General features: G+C 45.4%; 1 protein-coding gene across 1 annotated transcript in view; it reads right to left on the reverse strand.

Annotated features, from left to right (window-relative positions):
- Positions 1-12253, reverse strand: part of PCDH15 (protocadherin related 15) — a 518357-nt gene that overhangs the window by 55148 nt on the left and 450956 nt on the right. The window contains exons 27-28 of the mRNA XM_031063502.1: positions 4554-4663; positions 3213-3353 (exon numbers count right to left, since the gene is read on the reverse strand). Of these exons, the coding sequence (XP_030919362.1) occupies positions 3213-3353; positions 4554-4663 (251 nt within the window). The remainder of the gene's footprint in view (positions 1-3212; positions 3354-4553; positions 4664-12253) is intronic.

Raw genomic sequence — 12253 nt, forward strand, 5'->3', positions numbered from 1 at the left:
GGTGACAAACCGTTCTACCTGACTGGATAAAACATGGAAATAATCAATGGAAGGGTGATTTTGTTTTCAAATCTTCTGACAGCAAGATAAAAACTGTGTCCAACACGGTCCTGTCATAGAATCATCCAGGTTGGAAAGGACCTCCAAGATCATGGAGCATGACCCTGTGACCAATCTCCACCTTGTCACCCAGTCAACTAATGCCTCTTAAATACAGGAAAAGCCACCACGGGGTTCTGTCATTATCTTTGCATCTCTAGGAATGTGAAATCACCGAATCATGGAATGGATTGGGTTGGAAGAGACCTTAAATCCCATCTAGACCCACCCGTACCATGGGCAGGGACACCTTCCACTGTCCCAGGCTGCTCCAAGCCCTGTCCAACCTGGTCTTGGACACTTCCAGGGATCCAGGGGCAGCCACAGCTGCTCTGGACATGCCCACCAATCCATGTTCTACAGTTCTACAACTGGGACCAGGTTGAACTGGGAGGTGAAAGCCTCTCTTTGCCCCTCCTTGTCCATCCTGCTCCAATGCTCTGTGTCCCTGTATTTAGGCAGCGCTTTCTCTTTGCTGCTCCCTCTGCTTCCACACAAATCCTTTTGCTCCTCCTACCCTTTACCCTCTTACCTCAAGGAGCATCAAGTGAAGCTCCTGGCCCTGCACAGGACAGCCCCAAAAATCCCACCCTGTGCCAGACAGCATTGTCCAAACTCCATTCATATTGAAAGTCCTTCAGGGCTCAGCATCATCAGAATCCTCAAGAAGAACTCCAAGCTTTTCAAGTCATCCTCATCACCCAACCCAGCTCACCTTCCACTCAAATGAAGTAAAACAACACAGCAATTTCATATCATGAAGTTTCAGTTAAAGTAACTTCTTTAATGAGCTTGGCTGTGCTGAAAACAAGAATGTGACTTTGCATGATTTAGCATCATCTATGAAACCCCCAGTTTAAGTCACCAATTTTATGTTCTCATATTCCAAAGGACGTCTCAATTTACTTTCTCTCCTCATACATTTATTCAGTTATTGCCATGCTATCACCTGGCACCATCACTGAATGACAAGCTCAGTTACACTTAATGCACTTTCACTTTTCCCCTGCACAGATGGAAACTCCAGCTCCTACTTCTCCATAATTATTTCCTATAATACCATGACTGAAAACAGTTTGATACCCAGCCTCTGAGCTTTGTGACATTCAGGCCTGTGTGCTGGCTGAGCAGTTTGTCAGGGCTGTGTTATTTACAGAACCCCAGGATCCCTGAGGCTGGAAAATCCCTGCCAGCCCATGGAGTCCCAGCTGTGCCCAGTGCCCACCTTGTGCCCAGCCCAGAGCACTGAGTGCCACCTCCAGCCCTTCCTGGGACACCTGCAGGGCTGGGCACTGCAAAGCTGCCTGGGCAGCCCCTGCCAAGGCCTGAGCACCCCTTGCATGCAGAAATTCCGAGTGGAGAATTTCCTGCTGCTGGCCAAGCTGAGCCTCCCCTGGCCCAGCCTGAGGCCCTTTCCCCTTGTCCTGTCCCTGTTCCCTGGCAGCACAGCCCGACCCCCCCTGGCTGTCCCCTCCTGGCAGGGAGTTGTGCAGAGCCACAAGGTCCCCCTGAGCCTCCTTTGCTCCAGGCTGAGCCCCTTGCCAGCTCCCTCAGCCCCTCCTGGGGCTCCAGCCCCTTACCCAGCTCCGTTCCCTGCCCTGGACACGCTCAATGTGTGTCTTGAAGTGAGGAGCTCAGAAATCCCTGCAGCTCCAGAGCAGGTCACTAACAAATTTCAGAACAAATTCCACAGATTCAGGGGTATCCAAGACCAGAACTGGCAGCAGGTCACTGCCAGTGGGTGTCACAGCTCTGTATTGATTCAGTGTTGCATAATCCTGGGGCTGTGCATTCCAAGTCACCCAGCTCCAAAGTGGTTCATCAGTTCAACCTCAGCAAAGCCCACAGTGATGTGTTAATTGTGCCCCATCTCCTCCCACTGCAGCTCATCAACTCAGTGCTCTGAAACTCAGAAGTAGTGTTTAACCTGATTAAAACTCCTCAAAAATAAACAAAGTGCCAAGAAAATGGAAAGGAATTCATTGTATAAATGCAGGAATCAAACTCAGAGATCAAAGGATCTCCATCACGAAGTCATAAGTGATTCAGCTGGCCAGACACTACTAAAGTATTTTAAATATATATGTATTTATCAAATTCTTTAGACATCCCTGCAGCACAGTGTATATTCTAAGGAATAGATGTGTTGCATACTCATGGAGAGCCAAAGGCACCCAGCTTGTGCTCCTTTAAACTGGCCTGAATTCAAACCCCAATCATTATCAAGCATTCCTGAATAAAGTAATTCAGCCATCACTTTTTTGGAAGTGTTGCTCAGCTGGGAGAGCTGCCCTAGTGCGGAGTGTGAGTCAGAAGAGGGAATGGAGGGAAGGACCTGCTGACTGCCTTGTGTCTTCAGCCATGTCAGGAAGGTTTGGAGAAAGCTGTGTGCTTCATGGGAGCCTGATCTGCTCGCTGGGTATTCCTTGGCTGCATTTCTATGGATATAACCTTACCTGGATTTCTCCCAAGCTCAAGAAGAAACAGGCAGCTCTGGCAGGTACATCCTTGATGGTGGCTAAACCTGCACAAGATCTCACCCTGCTCTTAACAAAGCCAAGCTCCTGACCACTGATTAACCCTGATGTGTCACACCCCACACACTCAATCCTTACTCAAGGAAAAAGAAATATCCAGGATAGTCCAGGCTCAAAATCCCAAAATCTCCTGCTGGTTCTGTGGGTAGCATTGGAAAGATGAAGGTATGGGAACTGCAACCCCTGTACAGTGTCTCAGCCCATCCCCAAGATTTATGGCATGTTCCCAAATATTTGAGCACCTTCAACTAACACAGAATCCCAGAGTGGTTTGGGTTGCAAAGGATCTACAAACCCACCCAGTGCCACCCCTGCCATGGGCAGGGACACCTTCCACTGTCCCAGGCTGCTCCAAGCCCTGTCCAGCCTGGCCTTGGGCACTGCCAGGGGCAGCCCCAGCTGCTCTGGGCAAGTCAGGCTGAGAGATCCTAAAATTCTCCATGGGCTGTGATCCCATCATCACCACAACCCCCCTAAAACACAGCAAGGTCCCTGGAGAGCAGTTTCAGCCCTCTGAGCAAACACCAGCAATATCTGTGTGAAAAAGATGGCAAAGGAAAGATTTTTGACACTTACTTTTGGAGGGCACCCTCAGGTTGGACCTCACCACCTGCAGCGAGTCTGCCTGCACTCGGAGCTCGTAACTTTGGACCCTTTCATAGTCCAGAGGCTTTTTCACAGAGATCACTCCTGTTCTGTTGTTAATGGCAAACACATCTGGAAGCCAGCAAAAACACAGGAACTTTATGAGACGCATAAACAGGGATTTTCAATGCCCAAGGGGTTTATTTTGGGGATGGATGACACAATTCTGTGACACTGCCAAGCAAGTCATTCCCTCCCTGCCTCCCTCCCTCTTGGAAAACCCCACCTAGCTCATCTTTGAAGATATTTTTAAGCAGCAGAATGGCTTGATCTGCCCTGCTACTGGAATAACCAACCCAGCATCACAGAATCAGAGAATATCTTGAGCTGAAAGGGACCCAAAGGATCAGGGAGCACAGCTTCCTGCACAGGACTTGAATATAAATGGAAAGATGGGACAAGACAAAGAGCCCAATCTCACAAAAAGGAGGATGGGATGGGGAATTCTTTACATCCCTCCCAGTACTTCTGTGTTATTTTGTCAAGATGTCCAGGTGGATCACGGAGAGTATCCCAGCAGGATGTTTTGTTTGGATATCAGGCTCTAATCCAATATTTGTTGCAGCATGGCTGAGTCCATAATCCCTTAAATCAGATTTTTAAGCAAGTCAATTCCATCAAAGCTATTTATGTTTTTATTTTGATGTGCCAGGGACTCACACTATATGGCATCCACAGGAATTTCCACATCAGTGAGAAAGATTTTCTCATAATTTTGCTAATTAATCTGATCTTTAGCTTATCTCCAAAGGCTTGGTAATGGTAGATACAGAAACATAGAATGGTTTGGGTGGGAAGGCACCTTAAAGCCCATCTAGTGTCACCTCTGCCATGGGCAGGGACACCTTCCACTGTCCCAGGCTGCTCCAAACCCCAAAGTCCAGCCTGGCCTTGGGCACTGCCAGGGATGCAGGGGCAGCCCCAGCTGCTCTGGGCACCCTGTGCCAGGGCCTGCCCACCCTGCCAGGGGACAATTCCTTCTATCCCATCTAAACTTCTCTGTTCCAGCCTGAAGCCATTCCCCCTTATCCTGTTCTTTACAAAAAGTCCCTCTGCAGCTTTCTTGTCAGTCTCTTCCAGCCCTGGAATTCCCTCCTGCTTGTCTAGATGAGGTGGGATTTCACCTCCCTGACCTGAGAGTTCTTCTCCACCCGTAATGATTCTGTGACTCACCTCAGCAGCTTTACCCCTCCACAATTTCTTGCAGATCTCTGGTTCCCCATTCCCACAAGACTGAAACATGAATATGAATATAAATATGATTACACTTACCCTCCTCATTCCCTGACACAATGGAGTACACCACTGTCTGGTTCAAGGCGGCCGCGGTGACCACGGTGACCACGGTTCCCTGCGGGGCATTTTCACTCACTGGGGGAGGCCTGCAGAGTGGGACAGAAGGATCTGTGTTACATTCCTGAGCAGCAGATCATTGACACTTATCCCTCAGGTCAGTATGGCCTCCACCTATTCATCTGCCAAAGGATCTGTTATGAGGAAAAATCATATTAAAAGGAAAATGTTTGACCTTTGAGAATGCAAAAGTCACTGAGAAGTCCAATAGACAAGGGGTGGCAACATAAAGATGTAATGATTCGTGGGTCTGAGAGGTGGGAAAGCAGGGAATAATGAGAAACAAGAACCACTACAGCCTGGTAAATTGGAAATAAAAGACAAAATAGATCTTTTCTATATACACTTTATATATATATAGATCTCTTTTATAATAGATCTTGAATATATTCAAGTCTACTAAGAAAACTCCATAATCTGTCAGAAAACCACACAGGAAAACTAATTCACGGGTAAAATTCCATGCCTTAAACAGGAATCACATTGGGGACACCTCCGCGGGAATTCCCACTCTTCACAAAGATCCAAAAATTCTCCTGCCAGCACATTTTCGTACCAAAATCCAGGATGCTTTTCAGGATATGAACTGCAACCCAAGGCTACCCAACCACTGTAAGGGTGGGCAGGCCCTGGCACAGGGTGCCCAGAGCAGCTGGGGCTGCCCCTGCATCCCTGGCAGTGCCCAAGGCCAGGTTGGACAGGGCTTGGAGCAGCCTGGGACAGTGGAAGGTGTCCCTGCCCATGGGATGGGGTGGCACTGGATGGGATTTGAGGCCCTTGGAACCCAAACCATTTCATGGTTCTGAGCTGTTGTCCTTAAATCAGCAATCCAAACAATTTCAAGAAGTGTGAGGCTTGAGCTCATCTCAAATCCTCCTCCTCAGATTTTCCTCATGGCAAGCAGTGGTTGAATTCATGCTTCAAACTCTTCAAAATCAATTTAGAAGGAAGTTTTGACACTCATCTATGAATGTAGATTTTTTTTTTAATGTATTATGCAGATGTTTTCAATTTTTAAAAATTACACTCATTCCATAGAGAACAAAATAAACACCAGATGAGGATCTGCTCTGAGAGGCTCCTGAGTTTGGCGATCAGTTGTGCACTGATCTTCAAAATTCTGGACAGAATCTACAGCTGCTTCTTTCCAGGGAATATCATGGAGGTGTTCGGAAGGCCAAATGGCACCTGGGGACAAGGTCTGGTGGTGGCCCTGGCAGTGCTGGGGGAACAGTTTGATTGGATGATCCCAGGGGTCTCTTCAGACCTAAATAATTCTGTGATTCCATGAATATTTAATCACTGTCCCCTGTTATCTTCCAGGTGGTTTTCAAACCCTCCACCCCTCAGCACATTTTCCCATTCTAAGGGCAGGGAATGGGCACAGCCCCGAGGCTGCCAGAGCTCCAGGAGTGATGGGACAATGCTCACAGGGACAGGGTGGGATTGTTGGGGTGTCTGGGCAGGGCCAGGAGCTGGGATCAATAATCCTTGTGTGTCCCTTACAACTCAGGATATTCCATGATTATATCAAAGTTGGGACCCCAGGACACAATCCCAACTGCTGAAACCAAACTTCTCCCACCAACAAGTGGCCAATCTTCCCTTGAAGTCTGCCTTACAAACATTTCCTTTGGAATCAATACTGCTTTGAACTTCCTAGAAAAATTTAAGAATAATGAATATATGGAATTAAGTTTTGGATCATGCAACATAACAGTGATCTCCTCTTTTTTTTCACAGATGGAAAAATCCCCTTTTACTCAAACTCATATGCCTGGAGCAGATCCCTCTGCTCCCACTGTTCTGCGTCAGTGGTTGGAATAAAATTGCTCCTTAATTTATTAAGCTCTTAAACCATTGCTATGAAAAGCTTTTTAAGGTGCATTTAACCAATGCAAATGCTAATCTTAGGGATTAAAAAGATGCCAAAAGGCAGGAAAGACAGGGGGGAAAACCTACCAAAGGTGGAAGCATTTAAAGCTGGAGTTCTTTTGATGAGGTCAGAGAGGAAAATGCCCTTTTTATGCTGCATTATAGATGATTTTGTTTCCTTTGTCTTCTAAAGGTGTGGGAGTGTTACAAAAGCCCTGCATTTCATTCCCAGCACAATTCCAGGATATTTGTGCAGTGGGAATGACCTTATAGATCCCTCTGCCAGCGCTGAATCCAATGGATTGACAAATCAATAATAATTAGTGAGAGGTTTTGTGTTTGCTCTAGAGGGAGGGGGAAGAACAGCACCCCCCACTCCCCCCCATGATAATTGCACTGATTTCATTCCTTTCCTTTAATTCCAGGGATTGGGAACAACAGGAGCAATGCATCAGCTGCAGTAAAACACCCAGCTCATCCCTTCAGAGCATTCCTCTGGACTGTGGAGAAGCAAAACAGCAAAAGATCACATCCAATTTCTTATATCCTGCTCTTTATCCCGTGCTTCCAGCTCTAATAACCTTTCTAAGGGAATAAATTCCTTGTTTTCCAATGTTTGAATGGCTAAGATGAATAATGGTGCTTTTTCTCCCCTGACATATTATTTGAAGGTGCTTTAGGGCACAGGCAAAGGTGTTTTAATGCCATAATTTTGCATCCCTGGATGATAAAAGCTGGAATTTTTGTGGGAAGAGGAAAGCAGGAGAATCCAGCCCAAACCACCCAGAAAAGGATGAGAAAACCCCCATGGGAGTAGAAGGGAAGGGAATTTCTGTGAGCTCAACACCTGGGAGCAGGGAGGGTGAAGGGATTGGTTTGTCAGTGTCACCTGGGTGGGGCTGGTGTGTCACTGTCACCTGGGCGTGTCTCTGCTTTCCAGCCCAGGGCTGGCTCCATGGAACCAGAATTGTTAAGGATGGAAAAGACCTCCCAGATCATCAAGTCCAACCATGAACCAGCCCCACCCTGCTCACCACTAACCATGTCCCCAAGTGCCACATCCACACAGTTTACCAGCACCTGCAGGGCTGGGCACTGCAAAGCTGCCTGGGCAGCCCCTGCCAAGGCCTGAGCACCCTTTGCATGCAGAAATTCCTGCTGCTGGCCAAGCTGAGCCTCCCCTGGCCCAGCCTGAGGCCCTTTCCCCTTGTCCTGTCCCTGTTCCCTGGCAGCACAGCCCGACCCCCCTGGCTGTCCCCTCCTGGCAGGGAGTTGTGCAGAGCCACAAGGTCCCCCTGAGCCTCCTTTGCTCCAGGCTGAGCCCCTTGCCAGCTCCCTCAGCCCCTCCTGGGGCTCCAGCCCCATCCCTGGAATTGCTTTGAAATATTTTAAAGATTTCCAATGAAATGGTTCCTTTCTGAACTTCTGAACTGCCCACCTTCTCAAACCTGTGATTTCCAATTCCTTCCCAAAACTCCCATGCCCAGGATCCACATCCATTCCATCCCTGGATGCGAGAATGTCCCTTGCAATAAATGATAAAATCCACCTGCATCCCACAAACCTTAGGGATAAACCACAATTAACACCCACTTTAATCCCCATCCCACATCCAGAGTTTTAATCTCCCCTTCTCCACACAACCACCCTTTGACCGTGACAACTTGAATCTGTTTCATCCATTTCCAATCTAATTTTTTTTCCATGACCATCACAGCAATGTGGCATTTAGGCACTTTAACTTTTCCACAGGAATAACAAATGATATCTTGGGAGCATCCAGGATGGGATGGAGACCAGGAGAGACCTCGTTGATTTCTTTGAGTATGAAACCACAAAATGCATTTATCCCTCAGAAAATAAACAAAGCGACCACAAAGAAGAGCGGGATTAAAATTAAGACATTGTTTGTGCACAAACATACTGAAAATAAATACAATTAAAAAAAAATCACTGAATTTGCTATATCTTAATTATCTGTGTCTTGTTCAGAGTGGGAAAGAGAGACTGAGCACGTCTCAAATACATTGCAGGCACAACTACTGGAAGTGTCCAAGTGAAATTTTAACTTTTCCTCTCTACATTTCTGCTGCTTCTTTTTCCCTGTGCTAAACACATCACTCCCAGCCCTTTTTCAATTTGCCTGATAGCCAATATGCTTTAAATTCACCATGAAACTTGTCTATCTCCAAAAGCATGAATGTGAGATTTAATAAAAAATTAAATTTCAAGCCAGCAAACCCAATAATAATTTGGAAAATTGGTTTAGAGCTGAAGCTTAATAGTGGGATGTGAATGGACTCCATATGAGCAACTTCAGTTGCCTTTACTTTGTGGACTTTATATTTTATATCTATTTATATAGAATATTATAATACAAAATATTTTTATATATTTATATTTTAATTTATGGAGGTCTGTAGAAACTTAGAAAAATTAAGTTTTGGTGCTGTTTAATTAAATTGCTCACCTCAACTTGATTAGCATTGAGAGTATTTTTATTTTTAGGGTGGTGGGAGAGCCAGAGCAGCTGTGGCTGCCCCTGGATCCCTGGAAAGGATCCCTAAAACACCTTCAAGGCCAGGTTGGACAGGGCTTGGGGCATCTTGGGACAGTGGAAGGTGTCCCTGCCCATGGCAGGGGTGGCACTGGATGGGCTTTAAGGTCCCTTCCAACCCAAACCAGTTTGGAATTCCATGATCTCCATGGCAGCTGTTTTAACCCTTTCACCAGCACATAAAAACTACCTTGGCACCTCTGCTTGCTCAAAAAAGACAGACCTGGACATATTTTAGAGCAATAAACTATCATTTTATCAACTTTTATACATGTTTTAGAGCAATAATCCATCAATTTACCAAGTTTTTGCTTTCCTAGGAACTACCTGAACAGCTTGTTCCAGGCAATGATAATTTTTTTTTTCTGGAAAATAATATTTTTGTCTTAATTAGTTGTATTTATTAAGCAGTTTTATCTTCAGAGTGTCACATATTCCTTCCTGGACTTGATATCCTGCCTTTCTGTCTCAATTCCCAGATTGGTTGGAGGCACTCTGACCTTCCCATGGTATTTATCTCCAAGACAAATGACAAGGGAGTCTGGACATTGCTCCTGTGATCCTGTCTTAACCTATTGTATTTTAACCCAAATGTCAGGTTTTGCTCTCCTGACCTCTCTGTGCTCATGTTACCCTTCCAACCTTCCCAAATTAAATATGAGGCCACAAAAGCAGGAATATTCCTGGCAATATTCTGCAGAAGCAAAGAAAAAAAAGAGGGAAAAATGCCCACCAAGCCCAAAGTAAGGTAAAGTCACACACTTGGATTGGTCAGACTGATGGGATGAATTCCAAGGATAACATGGCTGGAAGGAAAACACATTGCTGGACACCAATGGGGTTTAAGACTAAAATGATGGATAATTTCAGTTCCATATCCACACATAGAGTGATTTATTCCTACATTTCATTAATGTAGTGTTGGGAGATTTGGCCCTCAGCCTTGGAAAGGCTTCCCCCCTGTGCTTTCCTCTTCCCCAGGAAACATCCCACCAAAACTATTTCCTTTGAAAGATAATTCCTAAAATTCTAGTTTCCTTTTCATTTGGTATAAAGAAACTTAGGGTTTTAATAAAATGCAATCAGCACTACTAACACAAGGAAAAGTAGGGGGAAAAGGATCTTTTTCCTGTAACTCTCTCCCTAATTTTTCCATGGCAAATCCTGCTTCAGTACCTGCTGTAGAAATAATTTAACTTTATAATCACATTTGCTAATTTTTTTATTACAAACCAAAAAAGTACCAGCAAAAAAAATCACTCTAAACCAGTGATTCCAAAGGGAAAATCACACACATTTTCCTGAATCCAAGCTGCCACTGATGTGAGATGCAAATTCCAAATGTATGTTGGAAGTTCCAGCTTAAATGTGAGGAAAACAATGACTGCTTTTACCCCCACATTTCAAAAATGCTGCAACTAGAAGGTTGCCTGTGGTCTTCCCTGAATAAAATGTAAATTCCACCCTAGAAAAGGTGGGAAAAGCAGCAGTAGGACTTGGATATGCTGGGAAAAGGATGATCCAAATGGAATCGACCAGCATTAAACAAAATATTTTGAGGGACAAAAATAACCCCCTGTGGATTCTAGCAAGAAAGGAAAAATGATTCCTGAGGGGAAAAATGATCCCTAACAGGGGAAAATCCCAGGGAGTTCTGCTAGGAGGGGAAAAGGGAAACTTCCAGAGGTTTAAAGAAAAGCATCTAAGGTGGAATTGATATCCTGGAAGTGTCCAAGGCCTGGTTGGATGGGCTTGGAGCAGCCTGGGACAGTGGAAGGTGTCCCTGCCCATGGCAGGGGTGGCACTGGATGGGATTTAAAGTCCCTTCCAGCTGAAACCATTCTGGAATTCTCTGATTCATCAAGGCCTCAGCCATTCACAGATATCGAGAACCATGGAAATGAGAATTGAGAATTGAGATTCTCAGATATTGAGAACCATGGAATATCCCAAGCTGGAACTTTGCAACTCCTGAGCTCCAACCCAGAGCACCTTGGATGCTTTTTCCACCTTTCTGAAGGGAGCACCAAATTACAGAGATTCCAACCATGCAATGACACCCCCTACCCTCACTGTCACTCTGCAGGGTTCCCCATTCCCTAATTTCCAACAAGGGAAACTGTCCGAGTGAACAGCAGGAAACCAGAGAACTGGGGAATATCTCTTGGAATAATGGCTCCTGATACAGCTCCATGATTTTTTTTGGTGAAATCCTTTTGCTTGGATGGTGTTTGAGTCCAGTACTGAAGGATTTAATTGGGTGGAAAACATTATGACACCTCTTCCACCGAGGGACAGCAAGCTCCACATGTTCCCGGATCTCCCTTTTTAGGCAGAACACATTTCCACAGCAGTGCTGGTGCTGGGAGAGAAATAAAATTAAATAAAATGCCACACTACACTTACATTGAGTTACAGCCTGGAATTCACAGCTTCCCATATTTCCCCATAAAACTTCAGATTGCTGGGCAACTGGACACATCTTTTCTGACAGGCTGGGGAGCTGTAATGCAACACTAACAGAAGCTGTAAGTTTGCAAAATTCCCCATTTTTCCTGTTCTGGAATGACTGAACACCTGGTTAATGTGCCCACAGGCACTAATTAGGAAGCAATGATGCTGCTCCTGGTTCCCATCCCATTCCCTGCTCCAGCTACGAGCAATGACCTTCCCCTTGCAGAGGATGTGGAATTTATTAATTAACACAACACCAAAAAGACCCCAAATCCCTTTCAACTTTTACTGTTTTAAATTGAGGACGTGCTCATAAAGAGGACAGGCTTGCTAAAAATACCTCTTTATATTCATCTGAGGTTCCAGTTACATCTGGTCTCCGCTGTTTCATAGCGCTACTAATTAATATCTGTTAATTAAGAAATGAAAGTGCTGCCATAAGTTGTTGTGAAGTAATGGAAAGTTTTGGATTAAATCCTTGATCCAGAGGTGATCTGGGTGAAGTCAGGACAAAATAAAGAAGAGCTTGGGAAAGGGAATTTTTTTTTCTCAAAACATTGATTTATTTGGTTTATTAGGTTTTAACCTTCTTTTTTTTTTGGTTGCCCAGAGGAGCTATGGCTGGAAGTATCCAAAGGATGCTGGACAAGCTTGGAGCAACCTGGGATAGTGGAAGGTGTCCCTGCCCATGGCAGGGGTGGAATGAGATGAACTTTAAGGTCCCTCCCAACCC

This window comes from Geospiza fortis, unplaced genomic scaffold (assembly GCF_000277835.1).
Source record: "Geospiza fortis unplaced genomic scaffold, GeoFor_1.0 scaffold284, whole genome shotgun sequence".
NCBI lineage: Eukaryota > Metazoa > Chordata > Aves > Passeriformes > Thraupidae > Geospiza > Geospiza fortis.